Source organism: Anguilla anguilla, chromosome 5 (assembly GCF_013347855.1).
Source record: "Anguilla anguilla isolate fAngAng1 chromosome 5, fAngAng1.pri, whole genome shotgun sequence".
NCBI classification, from domain to species: domain Eukaryota; kingdom Metazoa; phylum Chordata; class Actinopteri; order Anguilliformes; family Anguillidae; genus Anguilla; species Anguilla anguilla.
Window position 1 is genome coordinate 1,672,725 of NC_049205.1, and position 17,500 is coordinate 1,690,224.

The 17,500-nt window shown below is 56.0% G+C and overlaps 1 protein-coding gene across 1 annotated transcript in view; it reads left to right on the forward strand.

Annotated features, from left to right (window-relative positions):
- Positions 1-6,003: 6,003 nt before the first annotated feature.
- maml3 (mastermind-like transcriptional coactivator 3) overlaps positions 6,004-17,500 on the forward strand; it is an 18,605-nt gene continuing 7,108 nt past the window's right edge. Inside the window, exons 1-2 of the mRNA XM_035417955.1 lie at positions 6,004-6,032; positions 7,027-8,619. Of these exons, the coding sequence (XP_035273846.1) occupies positions 7,216-8,619 (1,404 nt within the window). The 5' untranslated portion in view covers positions 6,004-6,032; positions 7,027-7,215. The remainder of the gene's footprint in view (positions 6,033-7,026; positions 8,620-17,500) is intronic.

Here is a 17,500-nt window from a genome sequence, read left to right on the forward strand (position 1 = left end):
GCGCGGGAATCGGCCCATTTGAGATAAAATTACGATTTTTAGCGGAAATTTAACCGGCTGCTCTTTGAAGCGCTGAACCCCTGAACTAAAGACCCGGCCCAGACAAATTTCACTAACGGGAAAAGCGAGGATAAGAGGAGACGCTTCCTCATATGCAGGTGAATCAAGTTTTTTGGCTGCGAATGCAGTCACGGCCCCACCTAGGGCGCCCCCTGTGGCTGGGGGGTGTTAGCGCATCTAGGGTCATTTCTGCCGAACAGCATTCACACTGTGACACCGCTGGATTTGGGGAAGTCCCTCTAAAGGCCAACTAAAGGACTATTTTCTGAAAAAAATTACCCATAATTCATCCACAAAAAGTAACATAACACGTGGATCTAATCAAGCCTTAAAATTAGGTTTATTTAGTATTTTTTTGTTGAAAAAGTGAATCAGTGCTTGAGAAAGCCCAAGGGCAGGGGTCCGGTTGGATGTTCCAATCACACCACGATACGAGCCATTTTAATTTGTGTGGTTTATCCCAACACAAGACACCTTACAGCACTTATGCTGTAATGAGATGTTTACGATGTCCTTTGAGTTAAACTGTATAAAACATTAACTCACCTGGCTGCAGGATTTAAATGTCACATTTAAAGACTGTCACATACTGCGTGGCGTTTGCATCTGGTTTCTCATGGTCTTGTTCTTGGGGGGGGGGGGGTGACAGTGTGCAGTTCATTGGTGGAAAGGGGGGGGTGGGGCTCGCTGAAGCAGGGCTGAGACTGAACCGTGACTAGTATTGGCTCATTAGCAATCCTGCGTAGGCAGCTGCTCCATCACTAACCTGGGTGTGGGGGTGGGGGGGGGGGGGGGGGGGGGGGGAGTGGTGGGGGCTGCCCTGCGTGTGGCCGCTTGTGTCACAGAACGAGGTCCCATCCCCCAAAATCAACCGCGGTCACACCCTGACCCCCCTGCACCCGCCAAGGTGACCCTGTCGTGTGTGTGTCTTTGTGTGTGTGTGTGTGTGTGTAGGAAAGGAGCGTGTGCAGCGGGACCGTCCTGCGTGTGTGTGTGTAACCGTGTTTATGTCCTGCCTCTGTGGTCACACACTCATCAGGTGCTCAGCAGTATTAGCGTCGGACGCCTCGATAGAGAAATGAGCCGCACTGTTGCTCAGTATCAGCCCCCTCTTATGTGAGATTCGCTGGTAAAGTAGCTGTTTGTTCTGCCTGTCTGTCTTTGTAATGCGGAATTCTTTTGGGGGGGGGAGGGGGGGGGGGGGCAGGGGAGGGGGGAGTCAGGGGGAAGGAAAAAAGACCCTGTTGTATATTCAGCTGAGGACAGAAAAGCAGCGAGCTCACAATGGCTGGAGGCTGCCCGGTCATTTCCTGTACATTATTGGCATAGCTGTCCACTGCCATCAGCGCGGAAGGGGGGGCGGGCGGGGGGGGGAGGCCGGCTGCGCACGGCGCTGGAGCAGGAGGTTGCTATAACAACCGCACCTTGGTGGTTCTCTTCTCTCCCCCCCCCCCTCCCCCACCCCTACCCTGACAAATGAGTCTCTGCTGTTGGTGGGATTTGGAGCAAAAGCAGCTCCTTTAGTCAGATGAAAGAGCTGCCGTCTGTCTGAAGAGCTCTTCTGTCTCCCCCTCCCTCCCTCCCTCCCTCCCTCCCTCCCTCCCTCCCTCCCTCTGTCTTTCTCTGCCTGCCCCCTCTCTCTCTCTCTCTGTCTGTCTCTGTTTCTCTCTCTGTCTCTCTCCCTCTCTCAGCTTCTCTGTCTCTCCCGCTCTCTCTCTCTGTCCCTCTCTCCCTTTCTCTCTCTCACTCTCTCTCTCTCTCTCTCTCTATCCCTCCGTCACTCTCTCTCTCTCTCTCTCTCTCTCTCGATAAAGACAGCACATGCGACAGCCTGTTCTTGTGTGAGCTGCAGACTAGTGAACTGGCGGGCGGGGCAGGGGTGGGAGTGGAGGGGCGGGCGGAGGGAGGGGGGGGGGACAAACAAGGCCCTGCTTTTAATGCTCGACGCCACAGAGTCGTTCCCCCCCCCTGCGGGCAGCGGGGGGCTGGGGGCGGGGGCGGGGGCGGGGGCCGGTCTGCTCATTTCGCTTCTTGCCGGAAAACCAGAGGGCGGCTCGCCGAGGCTTCCTGTCGCCCGCGACGCGCGGCCGCACCGCCGGCTTCCTCCCCGCCCGCCGTCCTGCCGATCCTACTGCGGCTTCCGAGGCTCGCTGCCTGGCGACGGGTCGCGCGATGGCGGGAATTCACCCTTAAAGCCGAGAGGCGCTGCCGCTGTCAGAAAAGAGCAGATTTTTTTGAGATTCGCCGCCTCGTATTTCACAGGGAAGCCGACAGCCGTGTGCCAGCGAGCGCTGGATCGCGTTCCGAATGCGCCGGGTGGGCGGGGCGAGGGGGGGGGGGGCGAGGGGGGGTCACCGTTCAGAGCAAAATGCCCCCTCCTTTTGCGTTCACGGGAGAGGTGCTAGAATTCCACGTTTCCCCCGCGCGCGTGGGGGAAGATTGACAGCGCGTCTAATCATCTTTACGACCAGATAAATGCTATTGATATTGACAGGCGCCCCCCACAGCTGGCCCCCCCGATTTACAGCCGCCGGGGCAGGGGAAGGGGGTCCGGCGGGAGCACAAAGAAAAACAAACGATGGCGCGTTTCAGAAATGACTCGCATAAAGACGGTTTTGAAGGGAAGGGAAGAAGACTAGGAACCCCCCCCCTCCTTTCCACATACCAGATGATCTATTTATCTTGTCGAATTTCTCCTCCGTAAACAAGGGCCTCGCTCCCCCGCGCCCCCTCCTCCTCTCGTTCCTCAGGGAAGGGGAGGGGGGGGGAGGAGGCACACACAGAAGGGCAGTGAATCTCGTTATTTTAAAAATTTCATTTGGCAGGAGTCACAGGGACGCTCGAGCGGCTGCCTGGTGAGACGAACAGGGAGCTGCGGCGGCTAACGGGCGCTACGTCGTGGCTAACGGGCGCTACGTCGTGGCTAACGGGCGCTACGCCACGGCTAACGGGCGCTACGCCGTGGCTAACGGGCGCTACGCCGCGGCTAACGGGCGCTCCGCCGTGGCTAACGGGCGCTACGCCGCAGCTAACGGTGGCTAACGTGCGCTACGCCGCGGCTAACGGGCGCTACGCCGTGGCTAACGGGCGCTACGCCGCGGCTAACGGGCGCTCCGCCGTGGCTAACGGGCGCTACGCTGTGGCTAACGGTGGCTAACGGCGGCGTAATGGGTATCGCTGTACTGTAATTAGCGAGCCGCCCTCTTAATGAGCGCACCTGGAGTGTAATTACCGCACACCCGGCCCGGTGCCGAGGCGTTACGCACGGGCGGGGCTGAAGGGGGGGGTGGGGGGGGGTCTAATGCGGTCTCCGTTGTTTGGGGTGACCCGGGTGCGCCGACTCGTCGAGTCTTTTCACAAATATTTACCGTCAAGCCGTAAAGTGCCCCCCCCCCCACCATCAGTGTCACAAGCATTCCGTACCGGCAGCATAGTCAAACCCCCGCCCCCCCTCCTTTCCCCCAACGTCGCAGGACTACTTAACGCACCGTTTGTTACCGTCGGAAAATCGGGTTTGTGTAACGGGGGGGGGAGGCGATGCTCAGGGTTGGGGGTGGTGACATTAGCCATCAGGTGACCCCCCCCAGGGGGCAGAAGGCCGATGGCACGCTGTAATTGTGCCTCTCCACTGAGTGGGGACGGGAGTGCCTTGCGATCGTCTTCAAGGGACAAAAGGACTCCTCGTGTGCTGAGCGGGCGAGAGAGCTCTGCAGCGGCAGGGAGAGAGAGAGCCGCGCGGGAGGCGAGCTGTGGAAACGCCTGCCGCAGAACGAGTGAGAGCGTCTAGGGGAGGGATCACCCCCCCATCCCCCACCCCCCATCCCCCACCCCTCCCACACAGTCCCCATCATTCCCCGGCTCTCTCTCTAAATCTCTCCTTCCTCTGCCTCTCTCTCTGTCTGTCTCGCTCTCTCTCTCTCTCCTTCCTCTCTCTTTCTCTCTTTCTCTCTCTCTCTCTCTCTCTCTCTCTCTCGACGTTCCTTCTTTGGGGGGAGGAGTGGGGGGGGGGTCAGAATTCCCTCTGAATATTTTGTCTTAATGTTCCAGTTGAATAACAATGCGAATCATCTCCAGGTTTTTGAATTGCATCGCGGCTTTTGAGTTCTTGTCGTCCCCCGTGACGTCCCCCGTGACTACTTAAGATTGTTCATTTGTTCTGGCAGTGGGGGGAAGGGCGGACATCGAAGAACAAATAATGCTGAAATTTTTAATGATTGTTTTATATGATTTCACCTGGCAGCGCATGATCTCAGCATTGACAGATAGTCCTGTTGCTCATCCAATCTTTCCTGCTTTGGTCATGTCAAGAGGCCGCCGCTCTCAGAAAGTTGGAGATTGAACCACAGTGCAATTTCACATCTGAAAGCACATGCTTACGAACACACACACTCACACACACACGCGCATGCACACACACACACACATTTTTTAACAGAATTGTTGATATAAGTGTAAAACATATACATGTGCTTTGTAGCCTTCTGTTTCTATGAAAATAAACCCCCGGCCAAGTTTTGCTCCAAACTAATCAGCGTCTTGGCTCCCGAAAATATAAGACTAGACTACTTCCAGTGGTATAATATAATACCAAATGGGAAAAAAATGATTCAGGCACATTTTAATAATCGTAGTTTTACTGAAGTTCAGAAAAGGCAAATCATGGTGTGGGTGGAGAGGGGGGGGGGGGGGGAAGATTGTTGAACTTGAATATTTCTGAAGCTGTCATGAAATTGCGTTTTTTCCATTTTTTTTTCTTTTATTGAAAAGCTTGCATAGCTTGTTTTTCATCGTCGAAATGAATGCGAAAGGCTTTACCCACTTGTTTCACCGAAAAAGGGAATTTATTTCATAGTTGAACAGTTTAATAATAATTCCAGGGAGGTGAGCGGTTTATTTTGAGAGGTGAAAATTGCACAATAAAAAGTTGGCAAATACGCGTGGTGGTGGAATGCGTGGTTGGCGGTGGCTTGCTAATGAGGATAAGCAGAGGTGAATGAACCCACTGCAGGGCCTCTTACTGCACACTTTATGGATACTGATCTTTCGTATGAAAACGTGTGAAGCAAATATTATTATGACATATATATATACTGTATAGCATCTTTAAATTGAAATGTTTACAGCACCTCTAACAGGCCCCTACTTGCTGGGTTTGCTGAGCGGTTTTACAAATTATGCAGCTTGCATTTTTCCCGAGCACAGTTTACTCTCTTTAGGCATGAATTAGTACAGGAATCTAATGGGATTCAACCCCGGAACCTCCTGTCAGTAGCCCGTCCCTGTGTTCTGACTCCTGAACCCCGATATTCATGTAGCCTAAACCCCTCCACCCGGACGTGTTACTGATATTTATCTAGGAGGGGATGTTCTGTGGCAGTCCGAGGTCCGTGTTCTCTGGGTGAACAGCAGCCAGGACCGAATGTGCTGTGGCTGAGAGGCAGGAGAAGGAATTTGGTGGCAATAGAGGACTGCCGGCTCGCGGCCTCCCTCTCCATCTTGGTACCGAGCGTCTAACAGCTCTGATTTCCCCGCTCCCCCTCTACAGTCGGCATCGCCGCTGCTGGCCCCTGCATGGCCCTGCCCAGTCCTCGCTCCCCCCCGGCCCCTGCCCAGCCCCCGCCTGCCCCCCTCCCCCCCGTGCCCATCCCACCCCCCCCCCCCCGGTCCCCCCCTCCCCCCCCCTGGCTGCAGATTCCATGCCGTATGTAATGACTCAGATGAGTTAAGCGGGAGACGCCGGTACAATAAGCGCTCAGCGAAGTGTGAACAATGAAAAGTTCGTCAACTGTCATTTTTCAGCTCCGATTCCTTCCGCCGAGCTTCCCCCCCCCCCCCCCCCCCCCAGAGATAATGATTAAGTGCTAACAGTCAGTCGTTATTGCGCTGTTGTTCTCTGTCTCTCCCTCTCTCTCTCCCTCTCTGTCTCTCACTATGCAATATATTCTCTTCTGGAAGCGAGACAAGGACAGTTGGTGAATATTGAGCTTTCTTAGATGGGGGGGAGGTGTTTTAACAATTTGAATTGTGACAAAACCGGCTTGCTTTGGGGAGTCGAGGCGTGGCGTGGTGTTCTGATTTGAAGCCCCTTGTAACTGCCTCCCAGGAGAGCCGTGTTGAGGACTGCATGAGTGTCTGTGCAGAGCACTGCATGAGCAGGGAACTGGAGATACTGAACGCTGAAGGTGCGGTAGTTTGTACGCTGACCTAGAATGTTCTGCGCCACACTGCTGAAAACAGACCTGCTGGACTTGAAAGTTGTGAGAGAACTTCCAACAGGCGAGTAATTAAACATGGCGAAGTGGGGACGCCCCTGCCGCGTGGCAGCCCCAATGCTCCCGAAAAGACTCCAGTATGCCGGCTGTGATCGCAAAGAGATGCTTGCTATTCTCCTCCAGCAGTCATGAGAAGGAAGAGAGTTATTAGCAGGCGCCTTCATTTATAACTGCTTTGTCGTAAGAACCCTTGGTTTTGGCCCAGGCTGGTCTGAACACTCTGTTGCTTGGAGATGAGGTTGTTGAGCTGAGGCTGGGGTGGGGTGTTGCTTAGCGATGAGATTGTGGTGCTGATGCTGGGCTGGGGTGGGGTGTTGCTTAGCGATGAGATTGTGGTGCTGATGCTGGGCTGGGGTGGGGTGTTGCTTAGCGATGAGGTTGTGGTGCTGATGCTGGGCTGGGGTGGGGTGTTGCTTAGCGATGAGGTTGTGGTGCTGATGCTGGGCTGGGGTGGGGTGTTGCTTAGCAATGAGATTGTGGTGCTGATGCTGGGCGGGGTGGGGTGTTGCTTAGCGATGAGGTTGTGGAGCTGAGGCTGGGGTTTTGGGTGGGGATGCTGTGGCTGTCCCGTGGTGTGCTGTCCCGTGGTGTGCTGTCCCGTGGTGTGCTGTCCCGTGGTGTGCTGTCCCGTGGCGTGCTGTCCCGTGGCGTGCTGTCCCGTGGCTAAGTTCCTCTCCCGGTTTTGTTTCGGCAGCTGCAGGAGACGGTGAAGCGGAAGCTGGACAGTGCGCGGTCGCCGCTGAACGGCGAGCAGAACGGCGTGTGCGATGGGAACTTCTCGCCCCACCCGAAACGGCTCCGCAAGGAGGGTCCCGCGGGGGGCCTGGACCCGCTGGCCGGCCTGCCCAACAGCGCTCCCCCCTCCGCCTCACCCCTCCACCAAATGGACATCAAGCCTCCGCTGGGCATGCCCAACAACGCCGGCGGCGTCGGCGGCAACAACCACGTCCCCGGCCGGCCGGACGACCTGGGCAAGAACGGCGGCCTGCCGGACATGAAGCTGAACGGCTCGCTGGACCTGGACGACGGCTTCGGCCTGCTCAAGGACCTGAAGCAGGAGCCGCTGGACGACGGGGCGGGCATGGAGTCCTCCGACACCTCGCTGTCCAATCAGAACAAGCTGTTCTCCGACATCAACCTGAACGACCAGGAGTGGCAGGAGCTGATCGACGAGCTGGCCAACACCGTCCCGGAGGACGACATGCACGACCTGTTCAACGAGGACTTCGAGGAGAAGAAGGAGGCGGAGTTCCCGCGCCAGGCGGCGCAGACGCCCCTCCCCCAGGAGCCGGCGTCGGCCCCGCCCCCGCAGAGCGCCCCGCTGCCCATGGGCTCTCCGCAGGTCCGGCCCTCGTCCTCGGGGCCGCCCTTCATCGCCGCCGCCGCCGCCAGCGGGACGCCGCCCCAGCAGCCGCTGCAGCAGTCCCCCGCCGTCGCCATGGCCACGGGCTCGCCCGCCAACTGCGTGGCGCGGTCGCCGCAGACGCCCACCCAGGCCCCGGCGCAGGCGTCTCGCCCGGGGAACGGCTTCCTGATGAACCCGGGCGGCGGCGTGGGGCCCGTGCCCGCCCCGGGGGCCGCTGGCGGTCCGGGCCAGGGGGGCGGCGGCGGGCCGGGGCAGGGGCAGGTCCCGCCCTCCGCGTCGGAGCTGTCCCCCGCGGAGCAGCTGAAGCAGCTGGCCTCCCAGCAGCAGCAGCGGGCCAAGCTGATCCAGAAGCACCAGCAGCAGCAGCAGCAGCAGCAGACGCAGGCCGCCAACTGGTCCCCCGCGGGGGCGCCTTCCAGCCCCTACGGGGGGGGCCCCTTCAACCCCGACAAACCAAATAGCCCCATGATGTACCCGCAAGCCTTTAACAGCCAGAACCCCATGGTGGCGGCCATGGCGGGGAACCCTCAGAAGGCCGCCATGAACAACTACCTCCCCCCGAATCACATGACCATGATCTCCCAGCAGCCCGGTGGCATGGGGCAGGCGGCCATGAGCAAGCAGCAGGCGGCCATGCTGTCCTACAGCAACACCAAGCCGCTCAGCCACTTCAGCGCGGTGGAGCACGGGGGCCAGCGGATGACCCCGCCCATGGCCAGCGCGGGGAAGAGCCCCATGATGCCCTACATGCAGGCGCCGGCGGGGCAGGGGGCGGGGCAGGTGCCCGTCCCGCCCCAGGCGCAGGGGCAGATGGGGGGGGGTCAGGGCTCCCACCTGACGGAGGAGCAGAAGCGCATGCTGCTGATGAAGCAGAAGCTGAGCCAGAGCATGTCGTACGGCGCCATGCAGCCCCACGGCCAGGTAAGCGCCCCCCCGCCCCCCCCCTCACCCCCCCAACCCCCCCACCTCCGCACGGCCGCCGCGTCTGTGCGCTCGCGTGGGCGGTGTCAGCCGAAACGCCCAGGGCGGGTGTTACCCGCACCCTGTCCTCCAGAACGTGGACCCCACCCCCCACATCACGAAAACCAAAAAAAGAGATTGTCAACCTCAACAAGTATGTCAGTCTTGTGTTCAGATTTATAGTCTTATTTCTGTTACTTTTTTTTTTTTGCTAAATAAGATGAAAATGTTGCCAATGAGGTGCGACCGTTTCTCACATGAGTCGAAGCTCGTTTATCACATGGGGTGAGACTCATTTCGAGATTTGCCGGTGGGGTAAGAAAATTTGACTTGAGAAGCCAACAGTCAACTTTAAACAAGCTAATATTTTCTACCCGAGAGAAGAAAAAAAGAAGATTTTAAGTCTCATTACAAGACTAAAACACTTGTTAAGACACTTTTTTTTTGTAGCGCGGAAAGTGTGTTTCGGTGTATCATATTCTGACGCCAAAGTCATTCTCCTATTCCGTCTTTTTTTTGGTGTTGTGTACTAGTTTTGAGGGCATATTGGTGGGAAATTTCACCCAGATTTCCTTTGAAAGAAAGGAACGTTATTCTTGGGCAAGTTTTGTTGAAAGCTGCTCTCTTATGTAGGTCATAGCTGCTTGCGGGAGGAGTCGGGGGGAGTACGGGGGGGTGGGTGAGGGGGTGTCAGTTCCTACCTGTCTCCTCTGTGTGGAGCTGGCGTGTGCTCCTGCCCCCAGGGTGGGGGTGGGGGGGTGGAGGCACCGTAGAGCATGTGACTGAAGCCAGACACCCGTCTCCTGGATACAGCAGCTTCTCAGCGTTGCTCAATGCAGGCCACACCATCAAATTATTATTATTATTATTATTATTATTATTCTTATTAATAATAAAAATGGTAATAATACTCGCTTCGACCCTTATGTCCATCCCCACCATCCCTGTTGGTCATAATTGCACATCATTAGTGTCAGTGATAAAGTACCCAGGGTTTACCTGCTTCAACAAGGTGCCCAACCTGAGCCCAACTTGGGCATGGGGGTGTGAAGTGCCCGTCTGGCTGTGGCATGAGCTGTGCCCGCTCTCTGTGTAGCTGTGCCCACTCTCTGTGTAGCTGTCCCTGTTCTCTGTTTGAGCTGTGCCCGCTCTCTGTGTAGCTGTGCCCACTCTCTGTGTAGCTGTGCCCGCTCTGTGTTTGAGCTGTGCCCGCTCTCTGTGTAGCTGTGCCCGCTCTGTGTTTGAGCTGTGCCCACTCTCTGTGTAGCTGTGCCCGCTCTCTCGCTAATCGGATGAAGCTTGGATGACTGTGTCGCTGTGTGCGGAGGGCAGGATGGTGCTAATCCCTCCTCGTGAGCTTGTGGACGAACCCGACCTTTCCGCGCACGACTGCGAGCCGCGATTCCGCGATGCCGCGATTCCGCTTCGCGGGCTCTGCGATGGAGTCGAGCTCGGGGCCGACAGCGGGGTCGCTAGAAACCACAGTGTGTGTGTTTTACTCTTCTTTTGTTTTGTGTGTTTTACTCTTCTTTTGTTTTGTGTGTGTACCGTTTAGCATCATTAAGCGAGTGTTTTTGTTGACATTTAAACCCTGCTACTGTAAAAAGGAGACGCGTGGCGCGCTGTGAGCTAATGGTGTTTAAATCCCAAACACAGGTTTATCTCTCCTCTCTTTACTCTGGCTTTGGGCTCAGCCTCTGCGCAGGTGTAGCTGTGCCCCCCTCCCCTCCCCCCCTCACACCGAATCCTCGGGCAGTTTAACAATAGCCAGACATCGAAAACTAATAAAGGGGCAGATTTATTGAAATGAGAGTTGGCGGGAGTGGCGGGTTGAGGGTCTTTTTTTCGGCGAAGCTGATTGGCTGCCGCGTTTCCGCAGTCGCAGCAGAAGGGAAGACGGATGATGATGCGAGCGGAGCGGGGGGGGGGGGGGGGGCGTACGGGGGGGCTCGCAGCCTCGCGGACCCCCGCTCGCAGGGGTGTGGGGGGGGGGGGGTCATTACCGCCACCCCGCGCGGGCTCCTCAGCCACGCACCTGCACTGCAGTGCCATCACTCCTGCCGGTTCCCGCGGTAACAGTGGGCCGTTGTACGCGGCGAGCGTGTAGCGGTCCGCTCCGGGGCGGCGGGGTGCGGCGGGACGCTACACGCTACACGCTACACGCTACACGCTAATGAGACGGCGATCACACACCGTGTGCACATCGCACGGGTTTTATTTTATTTCTGGTGAAATGTGCAGAATTTCATGCGTGAGGACCGGACGGTTCCTCTGGCTTTGGGAGTGAATGTGTTCTGTGTGCAGCTGAGTCTCCTCTGTCTGCAGGGAGGGGAGGGGAGAGGAGGGTCAGGCAACGGATAGTCTCCTGGGGTTATTGATTATTGGGCGAGCTGGGGTTTGTGTGTGCGCGTGTGTGTGGTGTGCGTATGTGTGTGCGATGTGGGGTGTGTGTGTGTGTGTGTGTTTGGGGTGTGTGTGTGTGTGTGTGTGTGTGTTTGGGGTATGTGTGTGTATGTTTGGTGTGTATGTGTGTGTTTGTGTGTGTGTGTGTGTGTGTGTGTTTGGGGTGTGTGTGTGTATGTTTGGGGTGTGTGTGTGTGTTTTGGGGTGTGTGTGTGTGTGTGTGTGTGTGTGTGTGTGTTTGGGGTGTGTGTATGACCCTTATTTACGCTCAGTGTGGGCGGAGCTGGGCTCTCTGAGGTGGGGCAGCAGCGCTGGGAGCCGTTGTGTGATTTCGCGTGAGCTCGTTAGCGCGTGGCTAGGAAGCCGCTCTCGTTAGGCTGGGACGCCGCTGGTTAGTCGGGGCTTTAATCGCTGCTCCTCGGTTTTTGCATATTTGCCGCGGCGGTAATTTGCTCTCCGGCGAGCGAGCGGAAAAAAAGGCGGCGTTGCCGTGGCGCCCGGTCTCGGCGGCTAATGGGTTGTGAAGAGCGGGTGCTTCAGAGCGCTGATAGGAAGATGAGGTTTGATGGGCGCGCAAATGGCCCACTTAGGAGGGCTTATTGTTGATAATAAAGCCCCGCTTGTCTCCGGCGTCTGGACTGGCTGGCGTGGTGAAGAGCAGCTGAGAGGGGGGGGGGAGGAGGGGGAGGAGGGGGAGGGGGAGGGGGAGGGGGGAGCTGGGTGCGGGGGGGGGGGGGGGGCAGACATAACTCCGCCCACAGTCTTCGGGAGGCTCCTGTCACTGTGGCCTGAGGAGGCTCTCCTGGGGGGCTGTCTCTGACAGAGCTAATAGCCTTGAGTCACGACGACAGAGCCTAACTACACCCCCCTCCCCGCTTAGCCACTGCCCCCCCCCCCCGTCCCCCGCACACACACACACACACACACACACACTCTCGCACTCATCAGATCACATCGCAAACCAGAGCAGCACCTGACCACCTCCTTTGTCTCCACAGCTGCGTCAGTGTCAGAGTTTAAAAAGCAGTCGCTCGCTGCCCGGAGAGAGAGGGAGGGAGAGAGAGAGAGGGAGAGAGAGAGAGAGAGAGAGAGAGAGAGAGGGAAAGGGAGGAGAGAGCGCGAGCGTGAGAGCGAAAGGGAGGAGAGAGAAAGACAGAGAGACAGAGACACAAAAGGAGGAGATAAAAAGGAAAAGACAAAAGAGGCTGTCCTTATCACCGCTAGACTCTCCCATTTTCTCAGTGCTGTGCATTAGTCCTGGTGAGCGGCTAGTGAAGGTGTTAGCGGTGTTAAGCCTCATCCGTTAGCTCGCGGCATCGATTGGAACTCCTGCGCTGCAGCTGCATCCATCTGCAAACCGCATTTTTTAAAATCAAGTGTTACTTGAATCTGTCTGAAGATCTGAATCACAGTACAATGGAGTGAATGGAACCAAATAAGTATAAACCACCCTAAAATCGTTCTTGAATTAAATTGTGAATCATGAATCACGATTCTAATCAAATTGATCTTGAAGCGAGCATTCACATCCCTAAATGGTGTGCGTCACTCTTCTTTGGAACGGTTGGCATTTCAGTATTAACCCTGCCTGCTGCTCGTGATCCCCTTTTCCTGTACAAGCTGCGATTTGGCCTGACCAGCCAGAAAGGCACAGTCTACCTCCTTTACATCATCCAGGATGTACTTTAACATTTTTAAGGTGTGCGATGACAAATATGTGATTAGAATGTTCTTGACTGAACATTCTAATGCTGATGTCACAATCACTGCTGGTGACTGAATTGGAATTTTGAGAAGACATTTTCAAAGAACATATTCTTCACAGGGTTAAATTATGGTAATCATGAAACAAAGATCTCACACCAATCGGTATTTTCTCATAATTGTTTAACCAGACTGAGCGTAGCCTCTCAGTGTAGCGCCGTTCTGTAAACCTGTGAGCCTGGGCTGTAGTCTGATCACAGAACCGGCTGCCAGTCCCCCCCCCCCCCCACACAGGTGCAACTGTGCCAGGTGTGCTGCCGCATCCAGACCCCGTGCAACACATTAACATGCAGACGGTACAACTCGAATATTTCCTGACTGGCCGACATTTTAAAAACAAGCGTTAAATGTTTCTGGCCTGAAACGAGCTCTCTGCTTGTGTTGTCGAAAGCGCTGTGTGGTGGGGGTGGGGGGGTGGGGTTAGTTGAGTCCACTTGGTCTGGACAGCAGCACTAATGAGGCACACAACAGGATAAACCTTACTCTTACAGGGAGCCAGAGCACCGCGCTCAAAACCGCTGTTCAAAATCTTTTCCCCATCAGAGACGAAACCTGCCCAGTTTAAAGAGTGCCTGTGAGCCCTTAGCAGTGAGGAAGGCCTTTATGAACCGTATCAGGGCTGGACACTCACTTTGAGAATCGTGGAATACATGCAGTATTTTACTGGACATCACAGGAGAAGCTTTGCGGTCATTGGTTGAGGTGAGGACAGACCAGTGCCTGCCCAATAGCAGCCTTCTTCAGCCTGGGGAGTGGGGACACTCACTAACAGAAACATATAAGTGAAATATAACATCTTATACATTCAAATTATCAGTATTATTAATTACCAGCAGTGTGTGTCTTCTCATAGATATTATTTTTTGTCTTTATTGGAAACAACAACAGCAACAACAACAATAAGGAATTATGACACAATGGCGCTAGCTAATAATAATATAATAATTGTTACTTGGCTTATTTATTTTGGCAGTGTAGTAATACCCATGTTGTGCTCTTGAGAGAGAGCGAGAGAGAGAGAGAGAGAGAGAGAGAGAGAGAGAGAGAGAGGTAATGGGGAGGAAAAGAGCAAAAGAAAGAGACCACCCTTACTCTCCCCTCCCCCTCTCTCCTCTCTCCATGGAAGGAAGAGATATTGCTTTCTCTCTCTCTCTCTCTCTCTCACCCCTCCCTGCCTCTTGCTCTGGGTGGCTGCAGCCCCCCCCCCCCCCACGCGCCCCCCCCCCCACCCCCCACCCTGGCGCGCTCAGGCACACGTGTCAGGGCCTGAACACGGCTGCTCTCAGATCCTGGAGAGAACTTCCTGGGGGGGTGGGAGCGGAGGAGGGAAAGGGGGGGCGAGGGGGGAGCGAGGGGGGGGGGCAGGGGGCGGGGTCTGGTAAAGGGGGCTGCAGTGTGTTGTTGCTTGATGCGGCTGAGCAGCGCTCGCTGCGGGTGGAAGGGCTGCCCCCCCCTCGCCCCCCCCCCCGGCACGCGCAGTGAGCGGTAAACAAAGGGGGCCGGCGCCGGCGCCACGGAAACGGGCTGGTGACTGACTGATCGCCGCGGCGGCTCTGGCGGGGTTGGCGGGAAGAAACGGGGCGCGCTAACCCCGCGCTCCTCTCCCGCTCAAAACCGCCGCCGGGGAGACCTCCGTCTCACGCGCACCGCCGCTCGCTCTTCATCGCTGGCGTGAGGAAGAGGAGGCATTTAGACCAGGCAGAAACTACGCCCTTCCAGCCCTGTGAGACGCTGGCCGGTCCGTAACCACCCCAGCCTGGGACTGAGGGCGTCCCTTTGTCACGTGTCTGTGGAGCTTTGGGAGCGACAGGCTGAATAAAAGCTTAAAGAACAGTTCCTTAAAGACCATAGCCGCACTATAGTATCGCGCTGAAAATAAATCTGTGGCGGTGTATTTTTTTGGTGCGGACGCTTACCTGTTCCTCATTTGTAAAAGATGTGCACGTTCCAGGCACACCGCGTCTCCTCTCAGAGCGTTCTGTTCCTTCAGCATCGCAGCTCGCTGGGCAGGCTTTGTTCCCGCCAACTTTATCCCCACTAAACTAAAAACTCAAATCAATACATAGGACCAGCTCCCCCCGCCACCCCCCAACCCCCCCACCCCCCAACCCCCCACCACCCCAGCCCCCCCACCCCCCCAGCCCCCCGATACCCCACCCCCCCACACCCCCGCCTCTCCTTCGCCTGAGGGGAAAATTATTTTTGAGATTTTTAAAAAAGAAAATGTAAAGGCCTGTTTTTCCTCAGTCAGGCCACACTGCAGTTCAGCTTGCGGTGTCTTTGGGCTGGAGGAGGAGGTCCCTTCCTGGGTAGCTTGCGGTGTCTTTGGGCTGGAGGAGGAGGTCCCTTCCTGGGTAGCTTGCGGTGTCTTTGGGCTGGAGGAGGAGGTCCCTTCCTGGGTAGCTTGCGGTGTCTTTGGGCTGGAGGAGGAGGTCCCTTCCTGTGCAGCTTCTGCATGTTGAGACCAGTTGTGGCAAAAAAAAATATCCTGGAATCTGCAGTAATATAAACAAATGCATATTTGCGATGTTTCCTGTGGCCGGTCAGCAGCGAGATGGCGCAGGAAGTCAGCTTCCCGTCGCCGTGGTCGCGCGGAAGCGTGGCTTTAACCCCGCCCACACCTGGCCGCCGGGACCCGAACCCCCTCCTGAGGTGGAGAGGGAAGCGGTGCATTATGGGTGTGAGCTGTGGCTCTGTGCCAAGCTGTGAGAGATGAGGATGAGGCCTGGCTGACCGGGGCGAAAACATTTATTAATCTGCGATTCCCTCCTGGCAGACCAGACGCACGGCTGCGCGGGACCGCCCCCTGTGGAGCCTCCAGAGATCCTTGTCTCCGCGGCGTGCCGTCGCGTGTGTGATAGCGTGTTTACACACTCTTACCCGTCCACCAGTCGCATACGGGCACAGATTTGGCACGCGGTGCACAAGACTTCCGCGCAGACTGCGGGAGAGTCCGTCTCGTTTCGCTTGCGGAGGAATGGCGTGTGACGGACACGATCGGCGTGAATGTCCTAAACGGCGCCCGGCGGAGACTGGGGGCCGCGCTGATGTGACTGTCTCCTGGGTGAACCTCACACAGCGTCCCCAAAGTCTGTGTGGGCTGCTGAAGGCAATAAGCACACACTCACACACTCACGCAGATGCACGTACACATATACATACACACACAAACACACCCGCGCACACACACACACACACACATTTTCGCACGCACACACACACACACACACATGCTCACAGACACACACACACACACACGCACATACACATACACACACTCACACACTCACGCACATGCACGTACACATATACATACACACACACACACACACACACACACACACACACTCACGCACACACTCACGCACATGCACGTACACATATACACACACACACAAACACACCCGCGCACACACACACACACACATTTTCGCACGCACACACACACACACACATTTTCGCACGCACACACACACACACACACACATTTTCGCACGCACACACACACACACACACACACACATGCTTGCATGCACACACACACGCACACATACAGACACACACACACACACTCACACACATACAGACACACACACACACACACCTCACGCGAACAAAACTTTGGCCTGCCTCGGCTGCTCCGCGTTGCCATGGATACCATGGCCCAGGGCACCTTGCTGCCTGAATCGATGGCTGTTCCAACTTGGGGAGGGGGGGGGTGGTGCGCTTGTGAACTGAGGGAGGGAGAGAGGGAGGAGGAGGAGGAGGAGGAGGAGGAGGGGGGGGGGCTGGTTCAGGAGCATGTCGAGAGCGTGCTGCAGCTTCTGGATGCCTCTGCATGCAGACAGAGAGGAAGGAAACGCAGGAAACGCAGGAAGCGCAGGAAGTGCTCTCTCTCCGCCGCGCGGTAGAAAGATGGGAGCCTTTTCCAGCCTCGTGTCGTCGCCTCGCTGCCGTCTGCAGTGATGATGCAGCGCAGGGCTGCCAGGCTCCAGCCGAACGGCAGCTCGCTCTGTGAAGAAGGAAGAAGGCATTGTTTTAATTAACCGCCGCAATGTTTCGAAAAACGGGCGGGGGGGGGGGAGAAAAACGGCTTTCTCTTAATTATCCATTTGCCATTGAGTTGTAGTGACGGCTTCATAAACCTTTGTGATACAGATCTGTCTGCGTGTCTCCCAAGATCTCACGTACAGTTAACAGCAGGCAGGGAAATTGCACCGATAAAGGCAGTGTGTGTGTGTGTGTGTGTGTGTGTGTGTGTGTGTGTGTGTGTGTGTGTGTGTGTGTGTTTTCGCACGTGTGTGTGTTGTCATTCTATCTGAAATAATTTGTCTGTGGACACGGTCCTGTTTTGAATTTTTATGAGGTTTGGGGAAATGTTTGCTCTGTGGGTTGTGGATCTGATTAAGGGCACCCAGGTGGTCCAGGCTGGGTCTATGCTGAACGGCTAAACGGCTAAGCAGCTGTCAGATCATTTCACTGTCAGAAGTCTAAGTGGTGTAAGGTCTGACCTTTGACCTCAATTATCTCTAAGTGTCAAGGTGACAAAATAAATAGTGACAATGGAATGGGATTTCAGAATGTTATACTGCTATTGCTCTTTTGGGTGTCTTGCTGAAACCCTGTGTGCTTGAAAGTATGAAGATCTGTGATTATTTGTGAAGGTCAGCTCGCT